At 28.3% G+C, this 15,598-nt stretch overlaps 1 protein-coding gene across 1 annotated transcript; it reads left to right on the top strand.

Moving 5' to 3' along the window:
- Positions 1-13,109: 13,109 nt before the first annotated feature.
- LOC113858939 (zinc-finger homeodomain protein 11-like) lies at positions 13,110-14,542 on the top strand. Its single transcript, XM_027491747.1, has one exon. It carries the CDS (start codon positions 13,321-13,323, stop codon positions 14,401-14,403), a length of 1,083 nt encoding a protein of 360 aa, XP_027347548.1. The 5' UTR covers positions 13,110-13,320; the 3' UTR covers positions 14,404-14,542.
- Positions 14,543-15,598: the final 1,056 nt, after the last annotated feature.

Genomic DNA, 15,598 nt, shown 5'->3' with positions numbered 1-15,598 from the left:
TTTTCCCTCCTTAGGGCCGAGAGCTTCAGTGCATCTCTTTCGCGTTCCTTCTTCATCTCCATCATTTCTGCCTTAAGCTGCCTCAGTGCAGCTAGAATGCTTTCCTCCGTACCTCCCTGCATCACCACTTCAGGTACTGGTTCCTCTGGCGTGATGTCCTCCATTTGTTGCCGAGAGGTTCCTTCTTGCTGGCTTCTCGTCATTACCATGCTTAATCCTGATGAATGAAGTCAATTTGGCCCCACGGTGGGCGCCAAAATGTTCCTTCTTGAGAAACGACTGTCTTCAACCTTCGCTCTGGTGTCCTTCTGACAATTGCTGATGTAGGAGGGTACCTGCAAAAGGCACTCCGATGTTGAAGTTAGGATTCGGCTCAGAGCAATAAATGATATTCAATAATAAAGAGTCAACCCTTTACCTGCTCTTTCTACCTTTCTTTTATAGACACTGTAATGGGCTAATGGGCCTGAGTCAACTCTAACTTTTAACCCTTTTCATGGTTTAGATAAAATTCTAATTATCATTTATCTTTGAAACTTAGAGGTACTGATTTAGACTAGGTATTCAGTTTCCTTTCTTCTATATGTAGGGTCCATCAATTTCCCTATCCTGTACACTACTATTTTTGTTTTATAATTTAGTTTTATTATAATTTTTGTTTACTTATGTGTTTTAAAATAAAATTTGTATTGTCTTGTTTCTTTAACACTTTAAATGTATAATTTTCTTCTTTTACTTATAATTGTGTATGTTTAGAATCCATTAAAAAAGTTTATATATATATTTTTATGTGCATGACATATAGGTTATTTTTAAAATTTTCATTTACTTAGAAATGTAAAACTTTAAGTATGTAAGAATTTGATCAATCAGTGTAAAAAAAAAAGTTTGCATATTTACACTTCTGAAAAGTATAGGTGAGAGAGTTTGTATTTTTTTAGTAAAAAATTATAAAATAAAACAAGTATATTAAAAGTTTGTGAAAAGTAAACAAGAGTGTTGAATTACATTAGAACTATAATTATGTATATTTTAATTTTGTGGAATAAAAAATTATGAAAGACTTTTCCCATTCTCCTACCATTGAGTTCTGTACTTGACTTTTTTATTTCTTTAATATTTTTAAAAATACATTATTAAAATATTACTTTTAAACACAATTCACATGTTGGAAGTTTTTTGGCCATGTATATACTAATTTTATCCATTGTCGTAACTTTTTCCCTCATTGGTATCGTCGTCACTATTATCGTTGCTTCCATTTCTTCCGTCGGCAGTTCCCAACTTTCCTTCATCCTAATTTATTTGGTCATCCTAATATTAGTTATTTATATTATTATTGTAATTAAAAATTATAATTAATATTTCTGGTCTTCCTAACTATCTATTTTTATTTATTAATTGTGTATTTAAATATAATAATTGTAAAAATAAATAAATTTTTCTAGTAATTATATTCTAATAAATAAATATAGATTGAATAATAAATATATTATAATTTTTAAAATATAAAATAAATAAATGATTAAATACAAATAAATATTTATTAAATAAGTTGATACGTTATATATAATTTATTTTTTGTATTTAAAATATAGTTAATAGTTTTAGATATATAATTGTTAAATTAAAAGTTTGTCATATTTAAATACATATAATTGTTATTTAGAAAATGTATATATTTTAGATAGTTTATTACTATTAAGTTATGAAATAATTATTTTTGTATATAGAAAAATATTAATAAGAAATATAAAAGTGATATATTACTAGTTTAAAATTAGCTAAACAATAATACGATGATTATTAAATTTAGAAATTAATAAAGATTATAAATTTTACTTATAATTATATATACGAAATTATTTCATATAAAATTATATTTAAAAATTATTATTAATTATAAATAAAAAAATATTGTATATAATTTTTAGAATTGTGTTTACAGTTGATTTACAATATAAAAATTTTTGAATTGTGATTGAGTGAATACATTTTCTTTTATGAAGTTTTTTAAAAAATTGTATGATTGGTATATGTTTATAAATTCTTGACTTTTTAATAATTACTTTAAATAAATCATATTTAATTGAAAAATTGTAATTATTTCATAGTTTAAAAAAATTTCACGATTATAAATATTTGAATAGTATGAAATAATTGTGATATATAAAAAAAAATTATATGCATAAAATAACTCATTGAATGTTTAAGAAGCCAATTCATGCCACAATGTAGACAAGCGATACAATTTTGAAGAGAAGAAAACTTATGTAGTCAATCAATTCACGCAAAAGACAAATTATATCTCCGACTAGGTGTCAACGTCGTTTCTACCACTATTCATGAGTCCATGAGTACATAGGTAACTTTCTATAAAAGGTTTTAAATACATTGGAAACTACTCTAATTATTTGTGCACATTTATTAACAAATTATTAATTTCCACACAGAAAATTCTGTAAATTTGATTTTTCAAGTTCTTAAATAACATTTTTATATATATAAATTGGTGCCCATGAAAACTATTGTCTATCAAGAATCAAGATTTTTGAGTAACTGATTATAACTTTACACCTTCACTTTAGTTTAAAGTATAATACGTTAAGTGGCACAACTGATTATTAACATTAATTTTGATGAAAAATTAACAATTCATTGATCCAAAGTAAAAAGGGTTAAGTAACAAATGAAAGTTTTTTAAAAAAATCTAAGAGAATATAAAACTAAAAAGGCATAGTTTGTGTAATTTACTCTTTATTTAACTAAAGTCATCAATAACAGCGAAAAATTGAATAAAATAAACAAATCATATTGTTATTCAAAAATAAACAAATCATCATAGACACTGTAGCCTAGCTAATAGGCAATAGATTTTTTTTAAAAAAGGGCGATTTTTCTTTAGCATTTGAAAATAGACCAAATAATTACCATGCTAAAAAAATAAATTATCATGATTTAAGTAAAAAAAAATTATTGTATCATAATTTTGTTAATTAATTTTTATAATATTTTTCTATCAAAAGAATATTTAGCATACGTAATTATTTTTCAATTACAAGAAAAAGTATTTGTTATATTTTAACTATTTTATTAATTATAATTATATTTTTTAATTTAATTTAATTTTTTATTCTAAAAATTAATAAGAGTTCTATTAATGTGTATACCATTATACTATAAATAATGATATTTAACTTAAATATGTAAAATTTTATTATCTTAAAATTTATTAATTTTAATTTGATACCTCATTTTTAATTTTTTAATAAGTTTTATCAGTTTTTTTAATTAAAATACATATTTAATTTTTAAACTTAACATTTGTTTATGAATAGTCTTTAAGCTTAAATATTATATAAATATTTTGTTATATTTCAGTCTCTATCATTAATGTTGTTATAACAATTCAAATTAATATGTAATAAAACATTTATATAAGAAATAAAATAGAAAATTTTTAATTATAAAAATCAATTCATAAATGAATATCAATTGTAAATATTAAATATATTTTAAAATATATATTAAATAAATATATTATACTTAAGTTTTAAATTTAAAATATTATCTAAGCTTATTTAGGATAACACTTTCCTTATTTTCACCCTTAATTATATACTTAATAAGAACACGTTTGAAGATGTTAAATTGAATGTCTAGTTTGTTATTTAAACTATTAAAAAAAATTATTTTTTTAAATCAACTCAGATCAGAAACAGGTTAAATTATCAAATCTGAATTCAGATGACAATATTCTCACGCTAATGAATATAAATTATCAATGTTTGCATTTTTTTACATCAAAAGTTCTCTTGTTGCTCCACCAAAACAAATAAACAAAAGAAGATGTGCAAGGAAATTTAATAATGTTTGAGCATAACTAGGAAATTCATAAATTAGTTTATTTAAATTAATTAATATAATATTGATTTGGAAATATTTTTTTAATCACCATATTGAAGCTAAGCCTAATACTTGGTATCGACATTCGGTGATTTTACCGGATTGACTTTATGTCAATCAATGGTCAATAAAATGTTGACATTTATATCTTAAAAAGGGCATATTATTTGAAAGAAAAGCATCCCCGGTTATCTCATCCTACCATATATAGAAACGGGATTAACTGATATTAAACGTCAAATTTTGAGAATTAATATTTTTTATAACTTTCTATTAAATTTAAATGTTTTAATATATTATTAAATTATGTAATATTATCTTCATAATCATATATTATAAATTTTTAAAAATTAGATATTTATACTATATAATTTTATAACAAATATTTAATTATACGTAATAAAATGATACGATAAAAAATTTAAATTATTTAAATTTTACAAACTTAAATTATTATATAATAACTTCCAATCTAATAATGAAATTAATAAAATTTATTAAAAGTATTATTTTATAAAATTTGAGATACATAACAATCATCTTGTATATTCCATTGTTACAGTAACATAATAAGAGGAGAAATCATGTTGAAGTACAGTTTAGAAGTACACAATTGGCAGTTGACCTGGGTCATGTAGTTAAAAAAAGGTTATTTTAAACAAAAGAATCAAAGTGATGTATCCAAAACAAAGTATGAGATTATGCAGTGTCGTGTACTCAATAATAACCGGGTAAATCTTATCTTTTATTAAAAGTTAAAAATGGCTTTTGTCAGAAGATATCTACATCTGTAAAATATTCTACGAAAAATGATAAATGGCTTTAGGTGGATGCTGATCCACCCACATTTCTAATTTACTTTGCTGCACATTTTCTCTTCAAATTATTTGTTTGTTTTTAAAAGAATAAGGCAATGGGTGTGTTAATTTTGGGTCCACAATCCTTAAATTGCATGCATTTGACCCAAGGAATCAGGTTCGGTTAATGAAAAGCATGGTGCACCCCCCCTCTCTCCCTTCCAATCAATGCATGCTTCAAAGTATTGCATTTGGGCTATGTCAGCGAGTCCCTAACAAATGTGAAGACTTGGCAGTATATGGTAACGGCATGCTTCCCTTACCATAACTTCAATTATTGGACTAAAGCCATGTTAGTTGTCTCCTTTACTATTTTTTTTCTTTTAACCCTAACCATAACTGCAATTATTGCACTAATCCACGTTGGTTGTCTCCTTTACCATTTTCTCTTTTCTCCCTACATATGCAAATTTAGCTAAACAATTGTACCCTTCATCCATGGAACCAAGAGACTTGATCTCTTGCTAAAGTTTCATGCTTCAATTTTCCCATTTTTGGGGCATAAGATTGATAAGAGGGGAAAATATAAGTGCACAAGTTAGCTATATGTTGAGGAAAATTCGTTGGGTCAAATTGTGATGTCTGTGTCTAGTACTTTGTGTCACAACACGCATGCCCCATTGATGATGACAAAATTGTCAGAGTACTGCTTCTTTCATTGAGGAGTTTTTTGACCATGAGAGCCATGAAAAAGCCGAATTTTATGGCTTAGAGTGCTCTCAGCCTCACACCATACAATAAAATCAGTCCTCATCTGGTAGGTGATTAGATTGCCAATTAGCTATCCTTCTCTTCACCCTTCAGTAATCCAAGCAAATTAGGCACGCCTTAATCTTAACATGTCTTATCAATGCCTAGAGCGTATATCACTAGCCCAAGCCCACCCATGAAAGCATGCATTTCTGTTTTCTTGGAGTCTAGTGTAGCATGCATGATAGAGGAGTAGCTAGGCTGAGAGAGAAAGAGAAGATTAATCACCATATGATTATGATTAAAAAGACATTGACATACCACTATGATAAAGAAAAGTAATGTCTTTTGAACAATCAAGTTAGATAATAAAAGTTATTCTTTGGTATACTTTTTATATTCTTGTTTGAAAAAAAATAAAAATGAGTGAAAAATATAGATATAAGTTATGTATAGTATTGACTTTTTGTATTCAAATAATAAAATTAATGATAAAATTCTTCATCAGACGATTCAATAGTAACGTAATATAAATTGCATGTATAAAGACAGATAAATATTGTTCGCGTATTATCACTGATTGGGGGTTATTTTGTAGAGGAAGTTTGAATTAATGTTAATGAGCACTAATTGTTATGTGACCATTAATCGACATTAGATGAAGCATACTCTATATCTTTTGATAATCGTTAAATATTTTTTGGTGATAAATAGCTCTCTGGTCTATTAGTATTGCTGAAATTGAGAACAAACATATTGATCTTGAGTTCTTGACAGAATGAATATGGATATTAACAGAATATAATTCCCATGAGTATTTTCCCTCTCTTTGTTTGGTTGATAAAGAAAACTAAGAAAGAAAAAATTAGATAAAAAGATTAATAAAGAGAAGTGAAAGTATTCATTGTTTAAATATATATATATAAATGAAAATAATAATAATCTTATTATTTGTTCGGATGGAAGAAATATTGAGTAAAAACTAAACAATTATACTTAAAAACATTAAAAAATTTTACCTATACGAAAGAAGAAATGAAACATTAAAATAAGAAATACCTTATTTTTTATACAGACCTTTCACGAAAAAGAAAAAAAAAATCTCTAAAAAAAATTCTATAAATCGCAAACAAACAAACAAAAAATCTCTCTTCACTTTTATAATGCATCAAATGAATAAAATTTTTCATTTTCACTCTATCTTTTTTTTTTTTCCTACCCTATTTATATCTTAAAAACAAGGCCTAGATTTCCCCGCCTGACCCACAAGATACATGCCACAGTCCCGTGCCATTTATTTCATAAAGAAAAAAGAAACTAGAAGATCTTAATATAAATATAAGAAAAATGCTAATTAATATATTTACGATACTTATTAAGAAACTTCACTTAACTTTATACTAACATATGATTTGGTTGTTAATGTTGTAAGGCATTAATTAAGAATTTTTTTTTATTAAAAATACTGTTAAATGTATATCTATTGTGATTTTCATTCCATATTTATTTCAATTTCAAATAAAAAAAATTATAAAGCAATCAGTTAAAGGACTTATTATCTTTCTAGAAAAAAAAAAAGCACTTATTATCATTTAACTTATATGTAATAAATTTATTGATCGATCATAACTTAGGGGGTTACGTACCACGTGTTTCACACTAAAAGACAACGATTTTTAAGTTTAACTAGTCAAAAATAAAAAATTATTATTAAAAATAAAAAAGTAATAATATTTTTTATATTCATTATTTAAAAATTATATTTTTAATAATTTTAAAAGTTAAAAGGTAAAGAAAAGAAATCCCTTGAAATTAGCACTTCGTTGTATGCATGCTTATGGCCTGATTTCATTGCAACGGTTATACAACACGTGGTGAAACATCAAAACTGCTTGCTATGCAATGAGGGTGGCCCCTAATTAAGATTTCCAATTTGTATTTTAGTTTATTATGACCAACCTTACTTTTATAAGCAGCTGTTCTTATTCGCCCAAAATCATGCGTGAACCTAAAAGAGCTCTCAATTTGCCATCATAAAAAAGTTTAGCTTCTTAGTGATGTTAAAAGTTACTGATCATAATTACTTGGACAAATAACAAAATATTCTTTGATTTATAATTGATAGTTTCTTTAGGAACAAGTGTGGAATTCTCATCCTACTTGAGAAAATCTTCTGATTGAAAAGCATAAGATTCTTGAAAACAAAAAATTCCAATTCAATATATTCCCATCAATCTTTTGATTATACCATTACTATCCTACAAAGTTGAATTATTTTAGAAGACTAAAAGGAATCACTTTTAACTCTGAAAAATAAAACACTAGGGGCATGTTTGTTTTGACTTTTAAGAAACAAAATTACAATGATCAACTGTTAAGAATGTCTAATGCAGGATATACAAAAGCACGTTATATGCTACCGGATAAATTTTTAAAAAAGTCCTTGTAAAAAAAGAAAATTAGTATAACAACGAATTAAAATTTTTACGTAAGTTAAAAACTACTTATTTCTTTAAATTTTAGATAATTTAAATGAAAAAGTTTCTAAAATATAGAAAAACAATTTTATTTTAACTTATAAGAAAAAGTTTAATTCATTTTATTAATTTTTTTATTTTTATAAGTATTTATTGAAAACTTTATTCATCTGAACCCTATTCAAAGAAAATAAAATAATAAGAAAACATAAAAATAAAGGTAATAACATTTGTATTAAGTTTCATTCTACACATTGCCATATCAGTTTTACAATCGGTTGTTAATGGTGAATGATTAATTTTCTTAGAGTGATACATAAGTGGATAATAATATTTTTAAAATTGGATCAATAATTAAATTAGTAAAAGTATTAATTCATAATTTATTATTTTAATTATAATTAAATTATGGTTAAATTGATAATAATGAAATACATGTTTTAAATATTATATAATATAATAAGTAAAAAAATTAATATAAAATTATAAAAATTAAGTTAAATAAAAATTTAAAATAGAATAAATTAAATATCATATTACATATTTTATAAGACAAAAGAATTGTAATAAATTATTGAATAATAATAATAATTTATAAATAGATATTATATATGAGTGTTTATAAATAAAAAAACAGAAAAATAATAAGTTTTACGAAGTAATTAGTTCAAAATGATTTGCAATTATGTGCAGTGATTTTTATTCGATTTTAACTGATTTGATTGGTTTTTGAAATATTTTTACTTCATTAATTGGTTGGGTAGCTGAAATTCATTAACCCATTTTTTGTTCGAACCGGCCAATTTAGCTTGGTTTTAATAACCATGGTAGATAATAATTAATGATTCCTTTTAATTTGGTACAAAATTATTTGTAAAATCATGTAGCATAAAGGCAAATTTATATGTTTTGCATCTATTCTCTTTATTCTTTTTCTTGTCCATTTGAGTGTTACATTTTCACTATATTTTTCTTATAAATAACATTTTGGAATGTTTGTCTCTAAACTTGAGTCATTTGCAATCCAAAATGTTTGCAGTGACATTCTATAATTAGACCTTGTAGCATAGGATTCAATGTCTTGAGGATAGTAACTCTACCCAACAACCTAGGCTACTACATATGCATGCGACTTGTGTTATATGCCTAAAGTGGGCTTTGTGCTTGAAGGTGGTGGCCACAAGGAAGTGAAACGATGCGAATATCCATTTAAAAGAAAAGAAAAAACATAATTGATTCCGACCCTTAAATGCACAACAATAGCTTTTGTTTTTGGTCAAAATAATTTGATTAAAGCTGAAAGGTTAGTCATATAGCACTTACCACAAGAGATTTTAAATTTCAAAAAATAATATAACTAAGCACTATAAGATATAAATTAGAAGAATATAAGATAATCTGCTCTAAACAAACACAACTTAAATCTTAAATGACGTTAAAATGTTCTAAGATCTAAACACGTAATGTCAAAACAATGTTATTATCTACTTTGAATAATTCTTACTGTAATGTCAAAATAAAAAGTTTATATCAAGCAACTATCATTTTTCTCTGCATTGTTATTCAGAATTCTCTAATCTTTCAGTTATCAAAGTAATTATAAAGCTTTTATTTAAGAAGAGATAGGTAAATTTTTATTTTAAATAAATAAATTTAATATTAATATTATTTTTAAAATAAAAGATATAAACTGATATATTAACGTAAATTTAATATATTAATTGTATAATTTTTATCATAACAATGTATAATTTATCTTAATTTAAAATTAAAAAATATCTGTTCTCCTAATTTTTTTCTCAGAACAATTGTCTCTTAAATGTTCAAACACACCCTAAAGGTAAAAGGCCTGTTATTGACAACATCTTGACAGTTCTGTTTATTTCACATTTGTTTAAAACAATATACAATTATGATCCAGAAAGAAGAAATCCTCGATAATGTCAAATAAAACGGAATACTATGAACAGAAAAGTCCAATATTTCTTCCAATTAATCATGAAAAAGCTTGGTGCCCCAGGCTCCCTGTGTACTGTTTTAGACCCTCCAATCAGCATGAAGGCTTCTAGTGTTTCTTCTCCGTAACACAAGACACGATTACCAATTCCTTAATTTAATTTAACACACCAACTTATATTATCAATCTTTTATCACCATTCTCCTAGCCACTCATAGCCATTGTGCATAAGTTTAATGTAACAGGGAAATCTTTCACAATTATTTTCCTTTGTTCTATTAACATTTCTAGTGTAGCCTTCACACATGACTAACTAAGATTTGTGGCTAGACTTGGTATTTTGGCAGGATATATATGTTGCATAGTTTTTGGACTTAGGAAAAGGGGGTTCTTACTCTAAGGAGCATTTACTCTTACATGTCATCAGGAGACGGCTATTAATTAAATGAATGCCTCTTGTTCCTCCCTATAATAATGAAGACAAAATCAAACTTGTGGCAAGTATGGCGCACTGCACAGACCGATCATTTCTTGAAGATTATATGTTGAACTTGGCTTATGAATTGAATTGTAGGCAAAGGAGGGATTTCAATATTAGAAAAATCTTTATTAATAGTTACGACTAAATCATATAAATAAATTTAATATTCTATGTAACTCAAAATTCTTATGAATTATATATTGACAAACTTTAAAATTAGAATTTAGAAACCAATTATCAACTTTTTAGAGGCAAATAAGTTCACTAGAAGCCAGACTTTAAAATTCTTTTATGGGAGACTGCCTAGGGTTCAAAATGTGCCATCTGATATGTTCTCCTAACATGATAATTTAATAGAAGAAAAAAAATACAGATTGAAACAACCTAATCCCACTTCTAGAGGAAGAGTCGATTTTCAAAGATTTTTTTTTGTTTCTTTGTGTGTTTCTTTTATATAGAAATGGCTGCAAATGGGAAAAAAGTCCTACCCGGACACTTAAATAGAAATGATACGAAGTAAAACGTGTGGTCAATATTATTTTTGACATAATTCCCTAACATGTCACACGGAAGTAATAAAATTTCCTTTTATTCCAACTTAAATTTGCGGATCATCAACTACTAAAACAGACATATTAAAACAAACACTTTTAAAATAATTAATTTATGTTTGCTTGGATTATAAATTAAAATTACTTTTAAATTGTAAATATAAATGTTTTATAAGTTTCACATATAAAACAATTTGTTATCTATTGAAGAATTAAAACCTTCACTTCTTTTTAAAATATTTTTATTTATTATAAAGTTTAAAATTAAAAACACTAGTTGCCCTAAAGTTGATTTTGTTCACGACCACTGTATTTGAAATAAGCTTTTAAGTAAAATGTCATTCAATCTGATCATAAAAATATATTATATTTCGGTTTAAATTAATTTAAACAAAATTTTGAAATAAATTCAATTATTAAATCAAGTAGATCAGTTATTATTATTATTAATAATAATAATAATAATAATAATAACAGCAGCAGAAAGAGCTTTGATAGTGAATTTGTGAAAGAAAACCAGATATTTCACTTTTGTAAATAAAATTATATACATTAACATAAATTTAGTTTAATTAACTTTTGTGATTTGTATTGAATTAATGAGTTTATCAATACCTGGGGAAGCCAAAGAGACTAACCCATCCAAGAAAGCTTGTGGAAGCCACTTTAAGCTCCTCATCCTATGCAATTAAGGTGTTAAGGAGTTTGTTAGAAAATAAACGAAATGTATGACCTTCTATTAGTTTTTGTTAAGGTTTAGTAACTCAAAGAGCTATGACAAAACCTGAGCATTGTAAGATAGTGTGCTCTTCAGAATTAAAAGTGGGTACATTTCCAAACAAGTCCTTTTCGCCTCTACACATTGTCGGCCAAAAGAAGAGTGAGGAAAATGCCCAATTGATGAAGAAGTGAGGTCCTAATTCACTAGTGCTCCATCATTTGGCAAAGAGATGCAGATCGCATGACCTTGGTTTACATAGTGGACGATATACATGAGGGCATGTTTTTTTTGTCTCCCTTTTTCCTTTCTTTCTTTTTTCTTTCTTAGTGTATGTTTGAATGAGATTTTATTTAATAAATTAGTTTTATTTTTTTAAAATTATTAAAATTTAGTTATTATTTTATAAATTAATTTATTTAGACATAAATTTAATTTGTTGTTACTGGGTTCTTGACTTATTGTTTACAGCTTGTGTATATAGATAGATATGTCTTGTAGGTGAGGAAATCACTAAATTGTAATTCATGGTCTATATTACGCGTACCAGAAAAATAAGACCCGTAAATTTAATCTTTAAAACAAATGTAGATTAGGTAATTTCATCCAATTTCATTAAAAATGAGCATAATTTGGTTTTTATACCAATAATTTTCAACTAAACCTTAATTAAATTGAAAATTCAAAAATACATTCTTCTATGGTCGGAATGTGTCTGAAGTATACCAAGTGAAACGGTTTTAGCGTGAGCATTTGAAAATATGAGGTAAGCTTTTGTTGGGAAGGAGCAGCAAAGTGGTAAGTTTATGAGAGAAAGAAATGAAAACCAGAATTGATGTGTTTGCATTGGCAGGGGAATGAGCTGGCCCAGCTGTGGCTGAAATGTCCTTTGGTACTATGCAACAAGTTATCACCACCTGGACAATAGCCACGTACGCACCACCCTTTAAGACTCATCTGCAGGAGACACTGACTCTTGTGTGAATCAGTGACCTCAACGAATATATTCTTGCCTAATATTTTCAGACAAATTTATTACCCCCAACTAACACATGTGATTGTTAAAGAAATCACACACACACACACAAATATATTAAACCCAGATGAGTTACACTTACACAATCTGTACAAATTTTTATTATTTCTAATTATGATGCAATTTACGATATCATTCAATATTTTAAAAGCATCTATTACTACTACTAGTTACTATTGTAATATCTCATCCCACTAACTTTTTCATCGCCGGTAAACTTACCCCCCCTTTTCCCAAACACTATACAGTAATTCTTGTTAATTTTTTTTTTCATGGTTTTGTTTGTATTCTCTTCTCAAATCATTAGTGGTTGAGATTTTGGGACCCTATTGTATTGCTGTATCCCTCTATCCCTCTATCTTCTCACAACCCCATTTAAACCTCAGATTTTGTCATCACTTCTCATTATAACCATCATCATCACCGTTTCTACCTGCATCATCATCACCCTCTTTCTTCCAAACCATTAACCCCTTTCCCTTGTTTTATCTTTGTTTTGGTTTGTTTTGTTTCCTTTCCCCATCCAGGCCTACAATTCCCCCTTAGAAGAATGCTTTAAACTTGACAAAAACCCTAATCCCTCTTTTCTCTCTCTCTCTTTTCTCTGTCCTTCCTGTTATATTATTATCACCCTTGAAGAGACAGACATGGACTTAACAAACAGCAGTACTACCCAAACCTTAGATGCAGATACTAAACCCACACCAACAACCCAACCCACCAACGCTCAAACCTCAAAGTCTCAATCTTTCACCAACGGCACACTAAAGCGCCACTCGACAATCACTGCCCCACTGATACAACCACCCCCCATGGTGGTTTCTTACAAAGAATGCCTCAAAAACCATGCTGCCACCATTGGTGGCCATGCACTTGACGGTTGTGGTGAGTTCATGCCTTCTTCCTCCACCAACCTCACTGATCCACGATCTCTCAAATGTGCAGCATGTGGCTGCCACCGCAACTTCCACCGCCGTGACCCTCAAGAACACAACAATACCACCACCAACAGCAATAACAACAGCAACAACAACAACCCCACCTTTCTCAACTGCATCTACGCCCCTTCAGCTCCACCCCCGCTACCTCACCGAGCCATAAGCCAAAGCACAAGTCCAAGCCTGAGTTCAAGCCCGAGCCATAGTCCAAGCCCAATGTCAAGCCCTTCACCACCACCACTCTCACACTTGCCACCTTCATACCACACTTCAGCACCCCACATGCTCTTAGCCCTTGGCACTGCCTATTCTGCACCCTCTTCTGATGATCATCACCATCATAAAAGTCTCAGCTTTTTGAATGTGAAGAGTGAGAACCCAAGTGGGAAGAAGAGGTATAGAACTAAGTTCAGCAAGGAGCAGAAGGAGAAGATGTATAGTTTTTCTGAGAAATTGGGGTGGAGAATGCAAAAGGGGGATGATGGGTTGGTCCAGGAATTCTGCAATGACATTGGGGTCTCTAGAGGGATCTTCAAGGTATGGATGCACAACAACAAGAACACTTTTAGGAAGAGATCGGAAGTGGGAAATGCTCTTCAAACTGAAAAGATCAATGGGGATCATGATGATGGCAATGCCGTTGGTGGGGGTGGCGGTGGTGGTGGAGGAGGAGGATTTGATAGTGATATCAACAACCCCTACAACCCAAATAGCAATAACAATGACATTCACATGAATGAAAATGATAGCTGTGCCAATGTTCATGTCTCTCTTAATGAGTTGTCGGCTTAGATTAATTTTCCTTTGTCAGGGATGTTAGATAGATGGGAATGAAGCTGGTCGAAATTTGGGGGCCATGATCAGTAATCATTTTTGTTTATTACCATGTTTTTAGTTTTTCTTTTTTAATCAGCTAAGGCTATAGGAAAATCCAGTTGTCTTAGTTTCTATTAAAATGTCATATTATATTATGTTTATTTATGTTCATAGACTCTGAAATTAGTATCATCCGGACATGTTTCACCTTCTTCAGCTGATGGGTCTTGTTACAGTCACGATTTTTCTTTTCTTTTTTTGAGTACAGGTCTATACATTTTTATGATATTTACTTTGAAAGGTTGATATTAATTATTCATCTACTTTCTTTGAGACATCCACCTCCCAAAATGCCCATACTTATTTGTCCAACACACACGAGCTTTATCAATTCTGGGGTGGAAGCTATCTTCAATTTTGTCCTTGTTCATTTATGGAGATCTCCTACTTTTACAGGATTTTTTTTATCTCGGAGATAATGCTATTGATTCGTCTGGTGAAACATTGCACGACCATACTTGTAAATCTAATCTTCCTATTAATTTCTTTAATGGTTTATCGTGTTTGGGTGTAAGTGGTCCTAGCTAAGTTATCTCCAAAGGAAGAAAATGTAAAAAGATCATTAGTCCATGCTATTTGCTTATGTGGTCTTATCTTCTAATCTAATTAGAGTTCCAATCATTTTCTTTTGGCATAAAAAGGAACAAGCAGGAGAGTAGGATATATATTAGAGGGAGTTCTTACTTTTATGTGTTTATTTTTATTTTTATTCAAGTGTTATTGATGTAAAATGTTTTTATTGTTACGATTACATGATAGGAAAAAAATAGTATTTCAAACTAAAATTATTCAAATAGAAATGATAATATCCACCCAAGGGTAGGAGGAGTAGAATTACCTTATTTTGGAATATTAGATGACATTTGTAAATGCAAATTGTCAATTGTGGTGTTTATTATTTTATTATTATTACTATTATTATTATTATTATTATTATCTGATTACCATAATCTTTTCTTTGTCTATGCTTAGAAGGCAAGCGGATGCTGTGGTTAATTAATTAATGGAGAGTAATGGGGGCAGTGCTGATTACTTAATCTGCCACCTTTACATATTAGGTTGGTTCAATGAGGCGGCAAGTGTTGTTTTTGTTTGGTTCATTGTATTTATT

Source organism: Abrus precatorius, unplaced genomic scaffold (assembly GCF_003935025.1).
Source record: "Abrus precatorius isolate BTA unplaced genomic scaffold, Abrus_2018 Scaffold2, whole genome shotgun sequence".
Lineage (NCBI taxonomy): Eukaryota > Viridiplantae > Streptophyta > Magnoliopsida > Fabales > Fabaceae > Abrus > Abrus precatorius.
Note: the sequence above shows the minus strand (reverse complement) of the source record. Positions and strands in the feature narration are given on the sequence as shown.